The sequence below is a fragment of the Mastacembelus armatus genome, chromosome 6, assembly GCF_900324485.2.
Source record: "Mastacembelus armatus chromosome 6, fMasArm1.2, whole genome shotgun sequence".
In the NCBI taxonomy this organism is placed as follows: domain Eukaryota; kingdom Metazoa; phylum Chordata; class Actinopteri; order Synbranchiformes; family Mastacembelidae; genus Mastacembelus; species Mastacembelus armatus.
Genome location: NC_046638.1, coordinates 7,282,843 through 7,307,960, shown reverse-complemented (window position 1 = coordinate 7,307,960; position 25,118 = coordinate 7,282,843). Strand labels below are relative to the sequence as shown.

The window sequence follows — 25,118 nt, the reverse complement described above, 5'->3', positions numbered from 1 at the left end:
AGAGAAAAAAAAAAAAAAAAAGCTAATTGCAGCAATCTCTAAATCAAGGCCTAATAAGGATGTGTAGGCAGTTTCTAGACATATATATATATATATATGGCACTTTGAATATTGTATTGCATTTGGATAGAAAAAACACACTGTAAAAAGCACATGCTCATATTAAAAAGTGAAATCAGTGGTACCTTGAAAATTCTGGGATTATAATCACACAACATTCGGCAAAAGTGATTAGCTCCCACAGTTGTGCTTAACATTTCCTTAGAAAAACTACAACACTTTCCACAAGCACTGTTTCAAATATGGTACCTTACTTTTACTTTTCTTGGAATATTTATGCATTTCAAGGAAAACAAAAGTCCAAACCAAAAAGGTCAAAATGGTGACAATTGTGCATTTTGTGTCGTAATCCTGTGCGAGTGGCTAGTTTCACACACACAAACCCCTGAGTTGACAACTCTTTAGCGCCATCAGGTATGCAGTTTTAATAAATCCTTCTTTTTTGGGGGGTGAAGTGGTTGCTGTGTTACCAGGGGTGCATCGACAACTTTCCACCCCAATTAAAAAAAGTGTAAACTTTGTGTTGAAAAAAATGGAATGTATTTGTAAACCAACACTGTTGTGGTGGATTTTGTAGTACAAATGTGGTGTGTATCGTGTACAAATGAAACGTGATATTGGAAGTCACTTAAAAGAACAACTGGTATAAAGCAAAAACAAGCGCGTGTTTGTCTATAAAATGTGCAGAGACCCACAGGTCCTGTGTTGTGTCCAAGTGATCTCTTCTTCAGGGGCTCCCACAATTGCAATCACAAAGTGTTTGTGTGTGTGTGTGTGCGTGTGTGTAAAGTAATATTACAGGAAAGAATGTGTGAATTCAAAAACACAGTTTGACACATGGGCACTTCAACACAAAGCAGACAAAAACAAAGGGCATTGTCTGGCATCTGTATGATTAACAGACTTAGTAAATCATCATTCAACATGAGGCATCCAAACTAAACCAAAGTGAAACATCCATTAAGTCCAATATTAACAAGAAATTCACAGAAAGTTAACAAGATGTACCGTAGAAGTTGAACAAAATTTTTCAGGAAAAAGAAAAATATATATTTAGACTAAATACTCAAAATGTGACTTTAAAAAAAAAAAAACTACTTTTTTCTAGAAGCTGAAATTAATGCAGAAGAATTTTTGACTTAAAGTGTTTTTTAAATTTACTAGAAATGACCCTCAAATGGTCACACTGATCAAACTGATTTTAGTCCTCTTTAAAATGTAATACACTGAAGACTCCCCAAACACAGATGACATTACAACATAATCTACAAAACACCCAAGGTTTTGCCTGGGTTCTGTTAGTTAAACCTCTATAGATTCAATGGTATAAAATATAGGTAATCTAAGTGTGCATTTAAACCACAGATTGTCTATTTGTGAATTAGTTCTAAAAAAGTTGACTGACTCATGTAGGTAGTCATTTCTCTAAGCAGAGCAATGTACCTTTTATTGTGCCATCAATAGTTTAAAGAAAAAAAATAAAATACACTGGACATTTTTGTAAAAGAAAAGAAAAATATATCTTTAAATAGCCTTGGTGTAAATCATCACACTGCCCGCAAAATGTAGAGATCATTACAGAGCGCTGAGAGGGGTTTTACTGGTCAGACTTTCAAAAGTGTTGGAAAGTGGTCTGAAGCATTTTTTTTTTTTTTTTTTTAAGAACCCAAAATATTGCTAATGGCACCAAATAGCACAGCTGTGTGCCAATCCCTGTATTCAACTTTCAAGTGAACTTTACTGAGAGAGGTTAAAAAAAAAACAAACAAAAAAAAAAAAACAAACAAACCACAAAGCTAAATTAAAAAGAAGAAATCCCACAGGTTTTAAACATTAGCAAAAAAAAAAAAAAAAAAAAAAAAAAAAAAAAAAAAAAAAAAATTCAAATTAATTCAACATAGGTACATTTTCACATTGATTTGCTTGACCTCTCCCACTTGTCACATTTCTATACAGAAAAAAGAAAACAAACCAAAAATGAATATACATGCAGAAAAATCAGGTTGAGCTAAGGTCAAGGGTCAGTGGGTGGCCAGGTATTGGTCAGGCGAGCTTAGAGAGACATCACAGACAATGGTTGGATGATGAGGCCAGGAGTTTGGCTTGGCTGTCAACATCATGAAGACATGCTAGGCTAATGATGAGCAAACAGGCATGGAGATTTGTTCTAAAAAAGGAACAAAAACATGAAAGGAGGAAGAGAGACAGAGACAGAGAGAGAAGACAAAGGAGAGAAGAGAAAGTTAGGGGCACAGCACAAGAATCATTTAGCCATGAGGCACAAAAACAACGCCAACCACCACATACAGCAAGGACAAAGCGGTAAACATCCCCCCCACCCATTTCTCCCAACACACAAAAACACTACACAGATTTAAGGAATGACATCACCAGGACATATGGCAGAGACTCCAACATGCACAAACTCTGTATTTGGCACCACACAGAGATCCATCTAGAGCCAGTCCCTTGTGGGAGACTTGGAGGATGGATGGAATGACCGGAAGAGTTTGTTAATAGAGAAAGAGAGGTAGCCTAGCTTGGCCTGAAGGCAATGAAATGGCATGGAAACACAGCTGATGCTCTCCACTAATTACAGTGACACAAAATACCTCCAGCAAACACTGACTCCAGTGATAGTCATAAATAATCATATACATTAAAATATTAATCTGACTCAAATTATATTTGAAAAACGCAGGAATGAAATACAGCAAAATGTGGAAAGATCATTGCAAACACTTTTTAGGAATAGGGCGAGTCTCCCTCCAGTGGTGGGCTCCTTTCCCCCTGCCCCAATGAGTCTCTGCTGTGATGGCCTTGACTGGAGGGTGAACTTACCCTAGCAGTGCTAGCATTAGCTGGGGAGGGGGGAAGGCCCCGGAGCTAGGATCAGTAGGGTTTGCTGTCATTCTTGGAACGCTTCAGCTGAACCTTCAGCCTCTTCATTCCAATCTGGAAACCATTCATGGCCTGGATGGCAGCTTGTGCAGACACAGGATTGTCATAGCTGACAAACCCTGAACAAAAACAAAAAGGACAAGTATTATACATACAAAGAGAAACTTGAAACCAGGTTTTATATTGAAAGAATTCCTTTTATATATTAACAAAAGGGAATCTTTTAAATACATGAGGTATGCTCATGTAACTGTGACACATTTCATACAAAGGTGCAAAGCAAACAAATGTGCACAGCTCATCACATGCACTTCATTAATACTGTCTTGGCATTATTACAAAAAGAAGACTAGTAAAAATCTAGAAATTTATGTTGGCAACATAGCAAACACAGTTTGTGCACAATACAACAAGTTGGCAGAATTTATTAATTGGAATGAAGAGAAATTCAGAGACAAGTGGTGCTGACACACTTACCAAAGCACTTGCTCAGATTGGTCTGTTTGTCAATGAAGACTTTGGCAGAAACCACATTTCCAAAAGGCATGAACATCTGCAGAAGATCCTGGTCCCCAAACTCCTGGGGCAGGTGGTAGATGAACAGGTTGGCACCCTCTGGTCCTACTCCATTTAGTAAGAAAACCAGAAACTCAAGTTAGAACCAAATTTAGATGTATAAGAATATGTTTAATATTACTGCAAAAGTATATTCACTGAATGCTGTGAAAAACAAACTATGGCAGAATTAACATGATTAATGTGAATATGTGACGTCAGTGTACTGGTGTGCGCTGAGGATCTTCTCACCTTCCTTCTGGCTTCCAGCAACACTCTGCTGCAGGATAGACTGGCTGTAGAGGGAGGGCAGGGCAGAGGCTGTGTACTGCTGCATCCCTGAGTAGGCCTGGGTCAGTGCATCCATGGGGCTGGCTGCTGACCCATTGGCCATGGAGGCTCCTAGGCCTCCATTCATGGACCCTAAACCTAAAAAACAAAATACAGATACACACATTCATATTTTGTGCAAGCTGTAAAATGTCTGCAAGCAATTCTGACCATTAGGGGGTGCAAAGGTCTAACTCAAATACAGACACTGGGTGTTAGGACTTAAGATGAACACATATTACAACTGCTGAGCTGATTATAACTGACTGGTAGAAAAAGCTAATGAAAAGGTAGAAGAATAGTAAACAATATGGTCTCAAGAGTAAGAACACACTTGAAAGCAGGATCTCATCCAAAAGCTGTTTGGCATTTCCGTTATAAAGTGATCGACTTGGAAGCACATTTTTGATATAGGTTCATTCTTTTATCATACAACAAAAATGAGGGGCCTGTAGTTTCCCCCCCCCCCATTTAATGGTTTTGTCTCATTGAACACAGCTTTAACAAGGAATTGCCTACTTACATGTCCAACAGATTAAAAAAAATCCAGTTGAGTTAGACCTTTTTAATCCATCAAAATCATTTAATGTAGCTGTAAAAAGTAGCATAAATTAAAATGAGAGTTATTTTTGGTTTCCTCTCCTAGCAGAAAAGATTCTCACCACTGACGCTGCTGGTGAGCGCATTAAGGTTGTTGAGGCCCACAGAGGTCCCAGTGAGACCCTGTAGGGTGCCCAGAGATGCCAATGTGTTCATGGCAGCACCGGCACTGGACCCTGCTGTTGAACCGGCTGTTGAGAGAGACAATAAAAGGGATGGGTTCTCACCAAGATATGGGATATCAAGATATATGGGTTATCACAAGAGTAATATGCTCATGTTCAAAAGAACCTCATATCACTTTCAAAGTCCTGCAGCTTTACCACAAACTGTTATGATTATGAGTGTGACACAGCAGTGAGGGGCCAGTTAAAAATAAGTCTCTTAACGAGGAGTGGTCATTAACACAGCAGCAATATGCTAAACTAAGACAGATGGAGCCAATGTATATTTACACAGATTAAAGGGAAATGGGGGCTCTCATAAAATTTTATACATGGGTGATTAACTCCCATAAAATAAACGAGGAACGGATAAGGGCCGTTAGGCAAATAGCAGATGAGGTTTTCAGAGCAGTTGATAGATATCATCACAGCAGCAGGGCTTATTTGTGGACACTTGCATCTCAACGGGCAAGACATTTTTTTAAGGCTTATATTTAAATGGCATGGCAAGAAAAAGTATGACAGAGAGGTGAATTTAACAATTGAGACCACACAAGGTGAAAATCTCAGTAAGTGAAACATCCATAAACACTTCAACTGAACTAAAACAAATATGATCATTGTCACAGGGTTTGACACAAACTGGGTGGTTCAAAATGATTAATGCTAGATGTACATCACATGCACATAAACATGCACTTAATTTAGCTTATGATCCTTTTTAATTACCTGGACTGGCCAGAGCTCCCAGGGCTCCACTGTTTGTGGACAGGGTGTTGGTGGTAGTTGGGCTGCCAGAACTCTGAGCTGCAGCCGCAGCAGCAGCTAATGTGGCTAAGTTCTGCAGCTGAAGGGGATTCACACCTGCAGTGACAATGAACAAAGTAGATGAATATCAAGTATTTTTAAATGTGTGTAGAAAACACTTTTCTAGATGGTCTCTGAGGAAAGATGGCTCCAAAATGCAAGCACAGATGACAAAAGGAGGTGCATTCAGGATTGTGCTTTAACTTGTAAATCTGTTTATTCAATCTAGGTTTGTTTGCTGGCAATACTAGTTTCTAGCAGTCTCACTGCCTTCCATTCACTCTTATTGGTTAAGTAGCCACCTGAGGCATTCTCATAAAATTATCTTTAATCATCTTTGTTTTTCCAAGCATGCTTAAGCCATCACATTTGGTCACTTTGATTTCCTTTATTAGCCAACATACAGCATTTAGTTTCACACTGATATGAGGACTGTATTAAAGAACAATTATAAAAGGGAAAATACAATACTTGGTGATAAACACCAAAACAGCCACATAAAGCAAGGTGCTATGTATCATCATTTTTGCTTTGAACATGTAACATTGTATTCTTCAAAAATTAAGTGCATTTTTATTTAGATCTTGTTCATGGTGCTGTACTGTGTGATCTAGGCCTGCACAGGTCTAGAATGGCAGAACTGGTTATTAATGTGCCTGTGATCTGAAAGAGAAATGTGATTTACTTAAAACCATGTGGGTGTAGAGCCCTGAGTCACAAGGCTGGTGACATGAAAATTGTTGGCTTGTTCATTTATAGAGGATAGCTTAAGAACAGTGTTCTCAACCTCAGAGGATTAACTCACCTCCTAGCCTCTGGATGCCATTGAAACCACCTTGGTTACTGGTAGATGCAGCCTGCTGAAGCAACTGTTAAGTACAAAGAAATAACAGCGGACACTGATGTAGGTTTAATTTGCCATTTTTCCAAAACATAGTATTCTATGTAACCCATAATGACAGTGAAAACTTGTTTTTATGAATTGTTGAATTACAAATGTATTGTTTGGTATAGTTTATTTTCTACTCTTGTACTCTACCACAGAGTCAACATATGGTGTAATACTATGTAAGTACTAATATATTTTACAGAAACTAAGCGTGTCACATAATTCATGAGTAGCTGTGCAGCTCAGCAGAGCTGGTTGCTTGAATAATTCTTACAGCTAGGTACTGTGGTGTGAGGGTCCCCAGGCCAGCCAGGTTTCCCCAGGTGGTGGCACTGTTGAGCTGCTGAATTTGCTGTACTAGCTGCTGCTGTAGGCGCCGCTGCTCCTTATCTCTCTGTGTGTCGGCAAACTTTACCACCAGAGGTGAGGAACAGCCCTGAAAAGGTTAAGAGACATCAGACTAGTTCAGAAGCATATAGAAGATTCCACACTTTTTTCCTCCAGTGCAAGGACACAATCATTGCAAGGAATTTTTAAGAAGAGGGGTATTATCTATGCCTCAAGACAGTTTTTAATGCCTGAAGAGGACACAAGAGGACATCTGCCATGCATAGCTGAGCCAGGCGACATTCCAAAAAGGGGCACAGGACAATGCTGCAGACAGTGAGTCTTTTAAGCACTCTGAGCTGAATCAAGCTCACAGAGAAGCAGACAACAGATGAAGACAACATTTAAAAAAAAAAAAAAAAAAAAAAAAATACAAGGATATGTCAGCAGACATTAACAAGAAAAATGCATTACAATACACAATCTCGCAAACAGTCACATACTGTTCAGACAGACCCATGGACACAAGGCATGCGGTGCAAAACTATTTTGAGAGTTGAGAGCCAGACAGGGACCAGGCTGGACAGGGGGAATGGCTTCTGCACCAGCAACACCTCCCATGGCAGATGAGAACTGGGTAGGTTATAATATGGGCAAAATAGGTGGCACCACCACTGGGGCCTGTGTTTAATCTGGTAGGAGGAGTGTTATGTTTGGTTGAGCTCCTAATTAGACTTGGTCTGATGCTTCACTGGGGAGCCTCTGACCTGCTAGCTGTCAAATTAATGGTGCTCCACTTCCACAAAGACTACTATACGAGGACATGGACCCAGTTTTAGTAGAAATTGAATAGTGTGGTTACACCAGGCTAGGTTAATTCTTTGGTAACCTATACTTGATGGAATAGGCTGTTTTCCCTGTGGTCCAAAACATAGATGATGGCTAGGCTCTAGAATATTATCAGAATCAAAAGATTAATTTAGTCCTGCCCAAAATTAGAAATGACAGCTTGACAACTTGTCCTCTTAGTTTTGGATTCAGCTGCTAGGTGGGATGCAATATTTCAACTTTTATTCAATAATTTTACAGATAATGTAATTTTGTAATTAGCAAGAGTGGTTTTGGAAATGATTCATGCTCTGTGATGAATGCAGGCCATCTGCTTGAACATGTGCTTCATCTTTCCAACGCAAGGGGGCAGCAGAATATATGCAGGAGAAAGGGGGGGAATGAGAAATAGGTGCTAAGGGGTACAGTACCTCCATAGTCTGAGAGTGATGCATGGTTTTGATTGCATTCTGTGCCATTGCCCTGGTAGCAAATGTGACAAACGCACAGCCTGTAGGGGGGGAACAATAGGAGAGGGGGGGAGGAGGGAGGAAGGGACAAGAAGAAACAAAACAAGACAAAAGGTTTGGACAACTCGTTATGAACCCCAAAAAACACATTACAGTACAGAGAATGGCAACTCCCAAGCACACAAAACCACCCTCACTGGTTAGCACATGGAGAAAGAACACAACAAGGAGAACAGTAACACGTGTCACATGAGCACAGTGATTGACGGATTAAATTGCCACCCAGAGAGGCCTGACTACGTGGTGTCATGGTGAAACAGTCAATGTGATTATTTACACATAAAATGCACACAAATACACACAGGAAATGCTTTAATTTGCAAAAAAAATGTCAGATCTGTAAACTTCAGATGGTAATTCAGTTGATGTCAAATTTTGATTATACGGTGTACATTTTTAGAGAAAGAAAAGTAAAGTGAAGTGAAATGTCTCTCCTACGAGGTTTAATCACATATACATTAACATGAGAGCCCTGTGCCGCCTGCCTTCTGAGGCTTTATACAGCAGAGAGCTATGTAGGAAATGCAACGACAGGCTAATTCCAGCCTTTGTAGAGTGTGATGAAGGAGGTGGTAAAGGAGGAGCTGAGCCGAGCTGAGCCGCCTGCCAGCTGAGCCCACGAACACCAGCAGCCAGTGGTTGCCAAGGCAACAGCCCATTGTGCTGGACAGCAAGTGCAGTGGCCCTTCAGCACTAGATGTGGAGGTTGAGTGTCACAGTGACAGGAGAATAGACTATGGGGATGAAATGGGTGCCACTGGAGGCGAACAGCACTTGATTTCGGGGTGAAGAGGGTAGAGATGAAGAAGTAGGGAGGGGCCTTTATAAATAGTTGATGGCAGTATATACTCAACTACACTGAAGGTGGCAGCAGCGAGGCCAAGAACACAATGTGTCTATGCTGAAAGCACACCTACCTCTGCTCTGACCATCTGGTCCCCGGAGAATTCGGCACTCTTCGATCTGTCCGAAAGATGAGAACATCATTCTGACCTCGTTCTCGCCGTATTTCTTTGAAACCATTCCAACAAAGAGTTTTCTGTCTTCTACTGCTGCACAACCGAAAAAAGAAAAAAAAAAAAGAAACAGCTCTTCAGTTAAACCCAAACAATCACAAAGCTATGAAAGCAACAGTTACATCAGGCACTAAATCTCACACCTCTTCTTCAAGCTCCTTGTCACACTGCCACATTTTCTGCCTCTGATGGTACCAGCCTCTTGTACAAATCTATGCAACTTTGCTTTCCTCACTAGTTACTTCTCTAGAGATTACTCATTTTGTGCTCTTTACCTATTCCATTTTTTTCCCCCTCTTGGTGCCATTTAAACCCCTTAATTCTCTTAACTGACACTGTGTAAACTGTTTATTGCTGCTCATTCCCCGAGCTAAGTCCTTCTCAGGCCTTCATTTTGGCATTAAAGAGGCACAATCCAGCCCCTGCCTCTTTTTAAAACCTGAAATTTAGCTCTTCCACTTACCACTTGTTTTCTCACTGTCAGCAGGTTTCATTTGGATAGGATGATGCATCTGAAAAATAAAATAAATAAAAATGTAGAGATATTGGTTAATGCCAAATCTGTCGCCATAGCAAGCCATGCAGATTTGTGGCCTTGGTATCTTTCATCACAAGGGTCTCGTATTTTCACACCAGACTGCCCCATTCTTGAAGCATTTATCTACCTCTTGTTTTGTTCCCTCACTCTAGTACAATCATCTCTCACCACCGGCAAATTCAGAAGGAAAGAGTTGATGGCAGGGATCAAATTCACCACTATCCGATTTCACCTCTTGCTGTAGTGCATACTTGTGATGAAATTTATTGATTCTTCCTGTCAACACCCCTCATCTTCCCCAGAACTGCTTTGCAGAGATGGTTGACAAGCAAGTCAGGTCTGTATTGCTTTCAAATGTTCAGTGAGTTGTAGCTTTAGAACATGATATAATACTTTTTCTTAACCCCCTTACACCATCATATTACAAGGTGTAGCAAAGCTGTGAAAAATCTCATTCGAATCAGCCTCTGAGATCTTTGAACATGACGCTCCTTTTCAAGCTGTGCTCATTATGCGAGAGTAGATGGAGAGGAAACGCTTTAGGATCTGTCATTTTGTGCCATTTAATCAACACTTTTGTCAAAGAACAACCAGCGATTAATATATTTTTAGCACATTCACCTTTGCCATGTGATTGAAAGAAAAGACAAATGTAGCCACGAGATGCTTGAGCAGGTTATATTTATAAAATGTGGTGGGTTTGTTTTTGACAAGCACTAAAGAGAAGCAGACAGATGGCCTGCTCAGTATGGGTACTGGCTAGCGTCACTGACCAAGGAGCACAAGGCACAGAAGGGAGAGAAAACAGGAACAGGGAAACAGGCTTTTCCTCTGTCACGCAAACCACCTGCAGTCAATGCCAGTAACAATATGACCAAGAATTGGGATTCGGGAGCTGAGCTGTTAGTCCACACTTTATTTGAAATGTCTAGCTGATTGATAGTCCTCCAGTGAAGAGAGCCAAGCCTGTATACTCAGCCTGCTACACTCATTTATCAACCTGGATCAATATTTACCTGTAACCTCACTGACAGTGGCTCCTTTTCCAATAGAGTGTGATATTGATTTAATTGACAGCCAGAGTAGTTTGCTATGGATTTCATTGATTGGAATAAGACCAATTTAGAATAGTGTGTAGGCAGGGCAGATTTATAGAGGTTTAACAAGCAATTTAACTTATTCCTGTTGACTGAGCTTTAAGCTCTGTAGATAAATAAGATTAGGAATTAAGAGACCACACTCTTCAAACCACTTCATTCATAAGACTTCAACTTGCCTCCTTTAATACTTTGAACTTTGGGAAGTAAAAATGTAGATGTGCAATAATGATTCATGAAGAGAAGCATTAATTTGTTTGTTCCACTTTGGGGCGATCAGGTCTTCAGCGAACAACCTGCTGCCTGGTCAAGCACACTTTACTCAATACCTGCATGCGTGCTTATCAATTCAGTATGTTGAGGTTCAGTGCAGTCCTCTGTGTAGTGTTAGTGCAGAGTGGGGGCTGAAATATTTCTCAGGCCAGACAGTCATTCAGTGAGCCATGAGCTCATTATCAGCCAGCACACAGCTCTCAGCCTGCACCAGAGATGTAGAGGGGCTCAAGCAGCTAAAAGCAGCCCATACTGTGCTTACTCACCCCACTTAAGGTCTTTATGTTGTGCAGTGCATTCTGGGCCTCCAGTGCAGCTTTTCTTGTATAAAAAGTTACAAAACAGCATCCTGCAGAGAGAGCAAAATGGGAACAAACAATAGATGGGGGGGGGACAAAAACAGTATTAAAACACAGTGCATACAGAGAGAAAATTTAATACTGTGAGTGCTACAGAGCAGAAAGAAGCTAAATGAATGATGAAAGTATGCTCTCCACATATCACATGTTAGAAAAATGTGACAGCATATTCTTAGCGCCAACTCTTAAATGGTGCACACAGCTCATGCAGGAGCTTGCAGCGAGGACACTGGAGTAATTAGATAGTTGAAGGCTGTGTGACATGGTCGTACAGATGACCACAGGCTTAGATGCACAGTCCACATGTCAACACAGCCTGGACAAGCCAGGGCACAGTACCAATGCATCAACACAACACAGAGAGAGGGGTACCAAATTATATAAGATTCAATCACACAAATGTACATACATGAAGCATGAAAACAGCACAAAGAAACAAGAGGGAGTGACAGCAAGGAAGAGGAATGTGGGGGAGGGGGATGAAGAGCAGTAGAGCAGGGGAGAAAAAGAAAAGAGAAAAAAAAAAAAAAAAAAAAAAGGCTCTCATCCTTTCGTCCCAGCAGACTGCCAGTGGCGTTCCAGCCTGTCAGTTTCACTGGGTTGGGGAAGTGGAGCACTGCAGCGTCTCTGACCTACATAGTGTGTATTATGCTGTTACTGGAGCTCCCAGGCCGCGGGGAGGGCTGAACTCTAATATGCATCGAGCTGCTGTCTTCTCTCTCGCAACCAACTATGCTCTCTTTCTCTGCTGTTTCAGCCTGCCTCCGATTTACTAGAGCTCAATAAACCATCCAGAAGCGTGATAATTATCAGATGATTTTTTTCATGACCTGCAGTAGGTGTGGCCTAAAAATATGATGGTTCTTCAGCAGACTGATGGCAAAGTAAACCAAAATGGAAGTGGAATTACAGCAATTTTAAAGAACCATTCAAACAAAAGCAAGATTAAGACATAAGAGGTAGGTGATGGGTGTATTAGCTGCAACACAAATAAATACAAGTCTGCTAGCATCAGGCTACTGTGCTTTGATCAAACTGCCCCCCTATTTCACACAGCAGGAATCTGACCATTGGGAAAGGAGGACAGGCAGTGAAATTGATGGGTGTGGGGGTTCTGCTGCAACAAATTCACCTCACAGTCTCGGTGAGTCAAAGACCGCCGTGATCAGGGCAGATTATCTATTAGAATACATTAACATGTCAATAGGGCATCACAGCTGACACTCTGCAGAAAAAAATAAAAGGGCATTGAACCCTTCAGCCTTCCAATGAACTGCACAGTGTTGCTTGTATATTCCTATGTGCACAGAGCAGAATAAGCACCCTGGAGACTGAACACAGTGTGTTATTTGGTGATGTTTGATGTGTACATGTTTTGTTAAAAAGCCTGATCATGTGAATTCGAGTGCTGCCCTGGTGACAGAGTGTGCTGCTGTTAGGGCCCTGACACACTAAAGGCTCTATTGACTATCACAGTCAGTGAAGTGAGGAACTGAGATCTAAATAAGAAGCTCAGTTTTTTTTTTTGTCCGGTCTCCCCTCATTCCTGTTTGTATTGCCCCCCAAAGAGCTGAATACAGATGAAGACAGCATAAACTGTATTTAGAACATTAAAAAGCAGCATCTGGTTTTTCTTCGTAAATTATTTATGTTTTTGTAGACGAAAGGAAAGGGATGGAAAAAGAACTAAAAAAAACAAGAAAAGCAAAATGTCCGTCTCCAAACTAGCAGCTGTAAGTCGATCTTTTGCTTGTAAAAGGCAAAAATGAGGACCAACTGTTTAAACAGGTAAAATCATCAACTCACTTGATTAAGGCATCACTCTCTCAGACTGCAATTTTACAGTCATTCAGAGGAATAGTGGCTGATAGGGGCCAAATACTGCCAATGGTCCTAGACACACCTCAGAAGCTACAAGTGATGCAACTTAACTATAAGACCTTCAGTGACGGCCAGATTTCAGGTGTGTTAAACCACTTGTAAGCACAAAAGAGATTCCAGCATCAAACATGGCTGCACCACATTAAAACCTAAGAGTGGATTAGAGCCTTTAACCAAAGTGAGTCATCCAACCATCGAGGGAATTGAAATTTGGGTGATGCTGTAAAGCCAGGACAGTTACATCAGGGAAACTGTCATTTACTTTATTCACCTGCAGTTAGTTACAGGAGACTGAGCACCTTCCAGTGCCACTTTTCAGCTCTCTCCAGACAGTGGGCTTCCACTTCACCGTCTCCTCTAATTGCATCTTAAACTGAATCACTCATCTTGAGCACCATTTCTAAGGTGAGCGTGTCGACGGATGTCTTAACGGAAAATTGCAGTTGAGTAACACTTACTTTGTACTGTACAGCTTTTAAACCAACAAGGCAAAGTTAAAATATTTCTATATGCACATATTTAAAAACGTTTTTATCTCTGAAACAGACTACTGAATTATTAAAATCAGTAAACACAAATATAGGTCCACTGCATGTACAGAAAAGCAATGCTGGACATCACGTAAGGGATTTGTGCTGAAATGTGATGGTACATGATGTGATAAGTTTTTTTGTACTTTATGCCTGACAGCTAAAGGCCAGGGAAATACAGGTAGAGGGTAATAGTGGCCATATAATGACTCAGGCTTTTCTGTAAAATTTACTGTACAATTTGGAAAGGAAACAACCAACCGTTTAATTTTTTTTTTTTTTTAGTTTTTTTCTAATAATAGTTCTAATAGTAAAATATAAAAGTGATAGCCATAACTAAAAGTCAAGTAGTATTATCACACAATTTCTTGGTCTGACCATACCTTTGCTCTGAGGGGGATTCTGGGTGCGATCACGAAGGATGTTGATCTGGTGCACAGCGCCGAATGGCTCAAAAAGCTCTTTAAGTTCTGTTTCCGACCAGGAGCGTGGGATCTGTCCAACAAACATCTTGATGGAGTCCGGGTCTGGCTGGTCTAAATGCTCCAGTGACCCATTCATCTTACTGCCACTGCCGTTGCTAAGACAGAGAGAGGGGAAAAAAAAAAAAAAAAGTATGTAATTAATTTTTAAGAGTCTACTGAAAATTCATTTAAGTTTGAACTGGCTGATTTGCAGTAAGTTCACTAAAGACAGAGTTAAGGCAACCTGGATTACAGGATAATTAAATGCTCTAACATCAAAAGCAATATGGCAACACTTCGGTCCGACATTGCTGCCTAACATCTAATCTAAAGTGGAGGTCAGCAGCATATTATTTAAGAAACTAATTAATGTAGGTTGGCTCTTATATTTAACTTTAGTAGAATACTTCAATACTTTATGTGAATGAAAGGCATTATTTAAATTTGGAGGAAAAAAAAAACAAAAAAAAACTTTCACACGACCAGGAAAATGATCAGTTTTGTGTGTCGAAATGACGTGTGGATATATGGGGGGGAACAACTAAAACAGTTTTGCAAGATTTGAAACCAATGAAATTAAACATACGAGTGCATATTAAATCTACTTCAAAGTGGTCTATGAAAAGCTATTCTGCCAATTTATCTGTTTTAGACCTTAATTATCATATTAAAGTGTGTTACTGAGCTCTGGGTTAGAGTTTACAAAAACCAGCAAAACAGGTTCCTCTGTGGGTCATGACTGTGTCAAAGTAAACATCTCACAGGTTAGAAAGAGAAACACACAAATGGTGTTTAGTTTTTAGTCCAGTCTTTCCATTGTATCTTCTATAGCTTACAAATTACCCATCATAGTCCTGTCATTTACAATGTGGCTAACTGACAATCCCTTTTAATAAATTGTATTGTTATTGCCAGATGCTGTTACATGCTTTTCCAAATCTGCAACATATTTTTCTCCAAAAACAACTAAATCAAAGCACTAAAAATTATTTTTGACAGCAGTTTGTTTCCATGCTCAATTTACTGAAAACTGGATGGTAAAAGTAATAGCAAGTATACTTTGTACTTTAGCACTGTACTGTATACTGTAAAGGCAGAAACTGGTCGCTGTGCAACTCAAAGTAGATGTTAAAACAATGTAATGTTTGCAATAACAGTTGGTATAAACACCCAACTGCATAGTCAACCACATATTGAGCAACAACGTGGGTGCGTGGGGGTAGTACAGCAGTGATGGAGATGAGCTAAATAGTAAATTGTGCCATTTTCTTTTGAGGCAAGTCTTGACAGAGAATCAATACACACCAGTGTATCCAAGACCACAGCACCTTTGTCTCACACACACACAAACTCAAGCATTCCCTGACAGGGGTAGAAGTGCTGTAAAACTGAAATGAGCCTGTAGCCACAGCCATGTATGGGTGTTGGAACATAGAAATCATATTAAGCATAAAGCTTCACTCCCACTACATACTCTAGTACTACAGAGATCAAGAAGGCCAGTGATTGCAAGTACAACACAAAAAGGAGAGACTAGTATGCTAACAGTCCAAAAACTCTAAAATAAAACCAAAATATTGCATAAGTGAGACTGACAAAAACAGACTAATGTTGACTCATGTAAAAACAATTTTACACACAGACCTTTGGACGCGAGCCATCCATCTCTTACAAATTGAGCCAAGCCGTTCCGCAGAAACACCAAACTCCTTTAGAGACTTGAATGACATGCTAACAAATTACAATTTAGTTCTTATTGCTCTGAAATCCAATTGCCTTGGTAAGAAGTAGTTTTTGTTTTTTTGTTTTTTTCCTGGCGGCTGTCAACACATTTGAATGACGACATATAAACAGAAACAAGCTCCAGTGAAACAAAAGCCTCTCTCCACCAAAAAGAGATGGGTGCCCCCTCCCACTAGTTCCAACAGCTTCACAAAAACAGCACCGCAGCACCCTAAACCTCCAGGAATCGCTGGTTAGCAGGGAGAGATTTTGCAGTGCATCTCCTCCTCAGGCGCTTTGGCGACGGTACAGAGAGTAACCTACAGCTTCTTCAGCACAGCAGGGGAACAATCACATATTGTTCCCCCATGTTGGAGAACACTATTCACCGTTCCCCTACAGCACAATGGACCAAGTCAGAGAGATGCTTTGGAACACATCGAAAGCTACGTCTGCTAAGGCCACAGCGCTGGTGTGTGACACCATTTATCCAGTTTTACCAGCGGTACGCCGACGCCATTTTGCTGGGGGCCTTTATTGAATCTTGCTGTAGAAACAGAAAACGTCACTTGAAAACTGGATTTGCGTGACAGCATTCAAAAAACATATCGGCTAAAATCCCATTCCATTTATAATGATTAAACTCCTAAGCCCCCTGTGCATCATCTCTTCAGCCTGAGAGAGTGCTAAAAGGAAATATATTCCTTGGCTTTGCCTCCAACCCCACAAGAGTTTTAATCACAGCAAAAATGTCAATGTGACATACATTTCTATTAGTCAGTGAGTTTGTGCAATTCAAGTAATACAAATGTTTTACTAAAATTATATACAGTGAGAAAGTGTACAGACATTAAGTACTGTCACACTAAGAGCTGTATCGACCCCTTCGGCTGAAAGTGGAGGAATCGGAGTAACAAATATTTAAGCTTCAGGAGCATTCCATGTAGAAAGCATCTATGCTGCAGCCCTACACTTAAGAGATCAATGAGAGAATCAATAACACTCATGTCTGTACACTATGAAGCACCCGTGAGCAGCCAGTTAGCTTTGCTTAGCTAAAAGGGGAAGAGCTAACCCGACTGCCCAAAGTTTACAAAATCCATCTATCAGCACCTCCAGAGCTCAGGAAGTTAAGGCGCCTGGTCAAGAAATAGCCCGACTTCTCATCTAACTCTTTGTAAGATAAGCTAATATCCCAAAATGTCAATGCATTCCTTTAAATGCATAGGTGACAGCTGCCTCTCAGGCTCAGTGTCTGCCAGTAGCATATCAGTTTTAAGTGGCACCTGTTGAACTAATGTCTATCAGTGCTACTAAAGCGTCAAGCAGCACAATGTTATGTCAATACAGCAGTGGCATCAGGCCAACACAAAGGTGCTGGCATACACCTTCAACAACCCAATGTCAGCTTTCAAGAGGTATTTCTACAGGAGAAATGAGTTTCAGCAAAAAATTGGGCTAGCTGAGGTCAGAGGAACCAAAATGTTGCTGTTGGTGCTTTTTGATTGAAGATGTCCTGCAGCAGCTGACAAGTCACTCAAAGCCAGAGTCACAACAGTCACAGGCTTCTTATGGCACCACCCATAAAAACAGGTGATTTATCTGGACCATGTGTCTGTCCTGTTGGTGAGCTCTGACCATGCAAGTATGCCAGCAACACCTTTGCTGTGCCCAAAATGGAAAGCCAGCCAATTTGCCTGGTAATGCACATGATTTTGAAAGCACAGCATTGTGTCTGGACATTAGTCATCCTTGAACCACACAGGGGTCAGACGAACAACAGCTCCACAGTTCAAAGAAAGGAAATAATGTATCTTTATTATTATCAGCAATAAATTAATGTTGTATGATACTTGAAATGTCAAAGTCACACAGTATTGCTTAAATTAAAATATAGATCAAACATGTCTTGTTATGGGCAATGTCACACATAGTGCTGACTTGTTTCTTGATTTGAGTATTAATCTTGCTTCTTTGCCTTGGGCTGTTTTGGCAACCAGTAGCACACTGCTGCCACACTTTACTGGAGACAAAAAAAAAGTCAAAGTTCACATGGACACATGTAATGCTTCTGGGAACAGAGGAGGGGGAAAGTCAACTGAAACAGCTGTTTGCTAGTAATACCCTTAAATCGCGAGTAATTTTTTCTTTGATGAAACCAATGGCCTTTTAAGCTGATTCAACAAGACACAGAACGCTTCTAATGCCTTTGTAATATCTTTGACAGCTGTCAAGTAGAGCACAATGGATCTCTCTTCTACATCCACCCATTTTCTCCACCACTACAAAAAGAAGCAGAATATTCTTTGACAGGTTGAATACAGCTTCATAAACGTGGAATAAAAATATCTGACAGGCTTGAAGTTGCAACTTCTAGACAACTAGAGACAGAACAGGATTTACAGAACATTTGCTCTAGAACCTTTAAACAAATCAGTCAGACTCGTGACCTAGGTTTGGAAAAACAAATGACGACCAAGAACGGATATCAGTTAAGGCCTCTAAGCAGAAACTCTTATTCGATTTCCATAATGGTCAAACCTAATCAGCACATTGTGGTTCTGATGAGCAATTATTAAGATTTTCCTCCTGGCATTAACTCCTATTCAGCTCAATATGGCTTGATTTCATCATTGTATTTCTCTTGATGAAGACAGACATGTTCAATCAGCCTGTGAATGGGCCAACAGACGGCCGGCATCTGATGACAAGGCCCACACCATTAGCTCCATAATCACAAGTGTCCCTGGTGGTTATGGATGACACTGCAAAAGTGAAGCTCATGTGAACAGAGTCAAACGTGAGTGAAGTAAAGTCACTCACACTTCTGTCATTGTTCAGATCAAGTATGAATTTAAATCTTCAGGTGCAGCTCACCAGAACAGCAAGCAGCCTTACCAATGCATCTCAAATGAAGAGACAAACAGCCCACTAAAAGCAGCAATTATACTTTATTACTTTGACATTGTATGCTTACTGCACTGGCTTAGTCATCCACTAAGTGTGATAGGCAACAGAAGATATTTATTCAATACAAAACTCCCTCTCCTAAATATGTAGTGTTTTGCTTTCAGTTCATGTCTACAAACTACACACATTGTCTAAGATGTTTCCTATTTTTATATATATATATATATATATATATATATATATATATATATAAAAATCATGTGCCAAGAAAAGTAAATATCTTGTTGCACCAACACTGGCAGGTGTAGAGTCAAATAACGGTAATTTCTGAATCCATAAAATTCGACATAGTGCATCCTGGGCAGAATAACACCCAGCACAAATGGACATGCAACTAATTTCATTTTTGAATAATTTGACGTTCAGTATAGCTCAAAGTGTTATATTGAAATGTTTAAATAGACCATCAGATCTCAACCAAATATGTTTGTAGTTCCTTTTATAACAAATACATCAAATTACCATAAATGAGTAGCTGAAACCATTTTGCATTACACATTTAAAAAAAAAAAGCAAAGCTATTTAAAATTTCTGTCAAATGAGTAATTGATTATTCACACATAGATGATGGTGTAAAGTGCAATTTTTGCATATCACTGATAACAGGGCACAGAAACCACCTTCCCCACAAAAGCAATCCTTTAGAGGTTCTCGTCACATCCACTCAATCCATTCAATTACCACTGCTCTTCACTTGTCCACTCAAGTGCTATTTTCCAGCCAATCAGCTGATTCCACCTTATGTGAACTACAAACATGGACTTCTTGGACACAAGAATGATGAAAGGAATCTATAACATTGTGCTAATATCCAGTTTTGAATTATATTTTGCTGCTTCATCATCTCTCTAGTGCAGGCTTCGCTGATAACAGACACCCAACAAAGTAATGACAATTTTATGGACACGGTGGCCGCATCTGGTATTATGCAACCCTGTCCTGTATCTTTTGTTTGCAAAGCTTGCAGAAGAATTTGTTCAACCTTCGATCCCTCCCCTCCATATTGGACATAGGGGACATAATTATGAGCGTTACAAGGCTGTGCACGCAGCCAGTATTGTAATTATTGTCGCTGTAATCTAGGAGCAGGAGGAGAGAAACAGGTGACAGGCAAGATCGGACTCCTCTTATTTTTGGCCTTCAACATCTGGCTGCATGGCACGCTCTCTCCACCACTGCAGCCACCCTCACAGCCAAGGAAAACAACAGTTGGCCCGAGGAGCCCCCAACACAGTGTCAAAATCCTACACGCCAAACAGATCAACAGCTTCCCGGCCACAACAAAAGGGGATCACTGTGACACCTAGCTTACTGACATGGGATTCTGGCTGCGTTGGCTGCCAAAGGATCACGCTTAAGCTGTGATAGCCATGATCACTGTCAACAATCAGAGGGATAAATCAATCAAATACAGCTGAGTGTGATCTAATCACCACCTCATTGCCTCCACGTTCAAGAGATGAGGTAATCTTCAAAAAATATCCTTCAAAATGTAATATACATAACATGCATTTTAAAAAAGTGCCAGCATTCACAATCTTTCCCCAGTGGATAATTATAACAACAGATAGGCCTGCAACTATCCTCATTATCCAATAACCTGTTAATTATTTTCTCATTTGATTACTTGGACAAAAGCAAGTTAGACAAAACTCCTGTTACAGTCTGACAAACTTCAACATAATTTTTTGGAGCTTTGGACAATCAGCCAGGTAAAACCAAATGTTTAATGAAGCTTTCACGTGCTCTAGGAGATTGTGATGTTTACAGTTTTAGTAGACCAAATACCTAATCAATCAATCGAGATTAATCATTAGTTGCAGCCCTGATCCAAACTGGACTGAAAGACAGATCAAAATCTTATATTACAGCCATTCAGACAATCCACAATGAGACAACTTCAAGACAAAACAACTGAGAACTGTTCTGTTTAAAGAATCAACCTTACAAAACAGTATTTTGACCAACAACACTCCCTCAGGTATCAGACCATGAAATGGAAGGATAAGGACTACTGCACAAGAAAACAGTGCAAATATATAATGAACCAGGCTTTAAAAAGTAGGCTCTGTGGTTTCTAACAAGATGAACTGACAGGTCGAGAGAGCAGGAGTTATAACATCTGCGCTTTGTGAGTGTCTTTTCTCACTTGTTTACATGCCTTGTCACAAGATTTCCATTAATGGCTCAATAATGTAGGAAACCACGTGTTTTGCGCCGTTAGGTAAGCACTCTACATCCAACATGGACGGTGGCTAACCAGCGAGCTAGCTGCCTAGCTAGCGGGGAAACAGGGAGGGAGTGCGTCAGGCAACACGAGCTGTTAGCCCGTGTGCTGCCAAAAAACACGGTTCACTTAAACAGCACGGTGAAAGTGAAAACAAACAGCTATTAGGCCAGTAAAATAATGCAATAAACGCATACTCTGCGTACATTTACGCGACTAGTCCGACGTTACTCAGCGCACTTCCCTTTTAACCCAGTGAATAATTCGCGTTTAAAAGCTACAGTTCAACATACGCTTGCTCAGGTGTACATACCCAACTAGCGTTAGTTCAAACAACGGGGTGCCTGTGCTGTGGTACAAGTAAAGTAACACAACAACACAATAAACTGTTGTTATTCTGGACTGATACCGAAACGTGTGGTCTCCGGAAACACATGTCACCGGACTGTTGTAGCGCGCCTCGAACCCGAAACCGTCGCTAGCAAATTGCGTTTTCGCCCAGACGGTGTATGCTCCGTGGTTAGGAGTGATGTTACAATTATCTCACCGACTTGTATCGTGGTTATATATTTTATTACCCAAGTTAAACAAACCACTTCAACTCCAGGTGAGCGTTCCGTCACTGTTCGTGTCATTAGCAACGTTAGCAAGTTAAGCTAACGCTAGCTAACGTTAACTCCCAACTCGCCCTGAACTCTGTGTTTATCTCTAAAAAAACCTCACAAATGTGCAAGTTTCTGGTAGAGGCTAATGCGACCGCAACGCAAATCGATAGTTGGCTTACTTACATTGTGTCGCTCGACGCCATTAACCGACTTTCGGTGAGAGGGTGGAAATCCAGGTTGTATGCCGAAGTCATGCTCGAAACAGCGTCTGTCTAACAATGAGAAGCGAAGGTCCGCTCGACTCCTGCGAGACGGCAAGAAGACGAACCAGGACAGGTGCAGGGAGGGGGCGTCTTCTTCAAAACTGCATGAGAGAGCAAGAGCGAGAGGGAACCGGTATCCGCCTTCCTCCTTCCTCCTAATGTCTCTCTCTCTCTCTCTCGGCCCCGGCTGAAATAAATCCAGGCAGCCGCTGTCACACCGCACGCCGAGCTGCAGCAGACCAGAGGCGTGGTCTCTCCAACAAAAGTCTGAGACCATGCTGCCTGCGGCTGCCGCTACCAGCCTCACAGCGCTTTAGCCCCAGTGTAAAATTACTGTAATGCCCCTATAGGGATTGACACGTGGGGCTCTGTACAAGATTTAATGACCCATTTGTGCATTATATTTAATCTGCAGCAGCATCACGATACCATCTCTATAGTCACTCCTAAAGCATTTGCAGAAAGAAATAATACCCATTAGAAATACCAGCTCCTGTCAGGCTTTAATGTGAAGGGAGGTGAGTCTGTGGAAGAGTCTGGGGTCTAATGAGCCTGATTAGAGAGCAATTTAAATGTTTAAATAAAGTCATTACCATCAAGGTTAATAATGCTGTTCCTAGTTCCATCTAGGACTTTAAAGAAAGCACCTGGGTTTTTTTTTATTGGATTACAAAGATAAATAAAATTGTTTCTACATTGTTTACTCCCTTACATTGCTGAAAGGTTCATAAATCTCTTCCAGTCAGAATGAGATGGTTAAAATGCAGTTTTTGTCTGTCTTCAGTCTTGCTTTTCCCCAGGGTCATAGGTTATGTTCCTCTTTGTGCTGTTCTGTTGTTCCTCTGGGGGAGGGGGAGCCTATCTTCTTTTGTTGTGCTGGACTTGCAGGGCGAGGCCTCTACACTTGGGGGAAAACATGGAGTGGTGGGGGCATTTTCAAGTACTGTGTGCCATAACAGACAGAGAGGCAGAGGGGGCCTAGCCTAATTATCAAACCATTTATTACTGCACCAGCAGCTGCACAATCCAAAAATATTATTCATAGCGAGTGTTAAGAAACATCCCATTTATAAAATCCAACTTAATCCTTGTGTCCATAGCAATTTCTAGGCAACCTGGCACCAGTGCAAAGTATGCACTATTAAAGAGTGACTAAAAGAGGTTTGTATGCATAATGTGATTTGCGACCTATTTTACCATACATGAAGACAAGCCCAATATGCAGCGAGCATTACCAGCAAGCTTGAGGGGCTGCTATAAAAAGATATGTCCAAATGTCTCTGGAGAATCAGGTTTCATTAAGATGGAGGAAAAATAAAGTAATGTCATGCCATTTTCAGCATCTGCATGTTTCCTTTGACTCAATTAGCTCTCAGGGGATTTTATTGAATAGATTTGTTCCAAAAGGAGCAAGATTCTGGAGCAGCTCCTGTTTCCAGCAAAGGTACGTACAATACAGTGTAGTTTTCTAAACAATACACAATATTCATTAACAGTTTATTTCTACCATCTATAATGCATCTGCTTGACTTTTGTAAGAGGTGTTTGTTGGGATGGCTTCCAGAGGCAGATGCCTTGTTGCTGGCACCTCCTAATGCTAGCGTCCTATTCTTAATCTCAGATTATTACTACTGTAATCCTATCATAATCCTCCACACTTAGCATGCTTTTGTTATTTACGTCAAATGTTTTTCCTCATGAAGTGGAACTGAAGTCCCACGGGTCAGTCATTACCATCTAACATTTAGATCTGTGCACTTTCGTGACAAACTGAACAGTTAAAAATAGACCAGCTTCAAACCCAAATGGGACCGCATCATGTCTTTTTGAATGCATCACAGTTGATCTTAAAAGCACAATTTTCCTTAACTCTGCCTTTCATGAAAGCATTTGCAGAATGGCGACCAACTAACAGATTCTCAAAATGGAGAGAGGGAACTTCATCTTAAGAGGAAATCAAGAGGAAATCTTCTGTCAAGATACGCTAATACCACCTTATCATGGTCCAGTTCCACCAAATGTATGCAAATTCCTCGACAGATGCATATCTGTCTTCTTGTTCTTTTAAATATAATTGGCATGTGATGTTATTTTTAACTGAGATCATAGAGTAAGGCCTGGGTTTTGTTTTTCAGTGGCCTGTGTAATTCAGAGATAAACACCTGCATTACTAACACATTTGTCTTTATTTCTAGTTAATGCGAGTATGTGAGCTGTTGTGGAACTTTGAATAGATGGACAAGGTAAACTGGATGATACCAGAATGCATTAGGGCATTCAAAAATCACTCAATTTAAATACATGGTATCTGGCTTTCTTAAAAAAAAAGCATTTCGGGGCATCAGAAGAACACTAACCTGCTCATACACACACAGCAGGGAGAATGTCTCAACTGGAAACAATACATCCTATGACAATATCCAGCTCAGACAAAGAGGCAGTCCAAATGCAGGCTGCTCCGCAAAAGCTAAGCCAGATTTCAGTGAGGGGCCAACCCCAACGTACCTCATAGGCAGGTCCTCATTCCTGACAGAGATCCCAGCCGCAGAGGGGGGACAGCGCATGCTGTTGGCATACAAACTCTGCACCAGGGCCAGCTCAGAAGAGTGTTCCAACATCGGTGCTCTGGAGAAATCCACCCGGCGTAATGGACACTTTCTTCTCTTTCCCTCTTTCCTCTGTGTGTTTCTCTCCCTTTCTCTGTCTCCCGCCCACTCTTTCTCCTTGGTTTAGTGCAGCAGAGCGGCACCCACCCCCTTCCCTGACTGGCGTGGCTGAAATAATCTTCTCTGACAGCTCATCGTGCACTAATGCATTGTGCTGCCTGCGGCAGCCCAGTTTGCAGGCTGTAAAACTGTGGCCACAGTAGAACTCGTTGCACTAATTGACACCCATATTAGGAAAACTTTGGGAATTGGACATGGGTGATTTATTTCCACTGTCAGAATGGGGGAAATTAGAGGAAACATTGACACAGTTGCCACAGGATCTCATCCAGAAGTCCTGATTTTGTGGCACACTTCATTGTATGTTGTCATATATTTGAATCAGTGAAGTGCTGAAAATAAAGGTCAAGGCAAGACATACTCCTGGAAATGTGTTTACCAAACTTTATAGCTGCCATTGATTTTGTAATTAAACATTCTGCTCATCACCAAACACCTGTGCATACTCTAAGTAAA

The 25,118-nt window shown here is 40.8% G+C and overlaps 1 protein-coding gene across 5 annotated transcripts; it reads right to left on the bottom strand.

Annotated features, from left to right (window-relative positions):
- Nucleotides 1-2,901: 2,901 nt before the first annotated feature.
- On the bottom strand, nt 2,902-24,621 carry LOC113132975 (CUGBP Elav-like family member 2). Of its 5 annotated transcripts, none has more exons than XM_026311450.2 (13): nt 24,442-24,621; nt 14,069-14,265; nt 11,182-11,264; nt 9,471-9,519; nt 8,909-9,043; nt 7,893-7,972; nt 6,581-6,742; nt 6,223-6,286; nt 5,340-5,474; nt 4,509-4,637; nt 3,769-3,945; nt 3,439-3,588; nt 2,902-3,080 (listed from the first exon to the last, which is right to left on the bottom strand). In XM_026311450.2, exons 1-13 carry the CDS (start codon nt 24,552-24,554, stop codon nt 2,953-2,955), a joined length of 1,602 nt encoding a protein of 533 aa, XP_026167235.1. In that variant the 5' UTR covers nt 24,555-24,621; the 3' UTR covers nt 2,902-2,952. The 5 variants fall into 5 exon arrangements, with proteins under 5 accessions (XP_026167235.1, XP_026167236.1, XP_026167237.1 ...); XM_026311451.2 differs by having other exon boundaries at nt 3,439-3,585; nt 24,442-24,619; XM_026311452.2 differs by having other exon boundaries at nt 3,439-3,582; nt 24,442-24,619.
- Nucleotides 24,622-25,118: the final 497 nt, after the last annotated feature.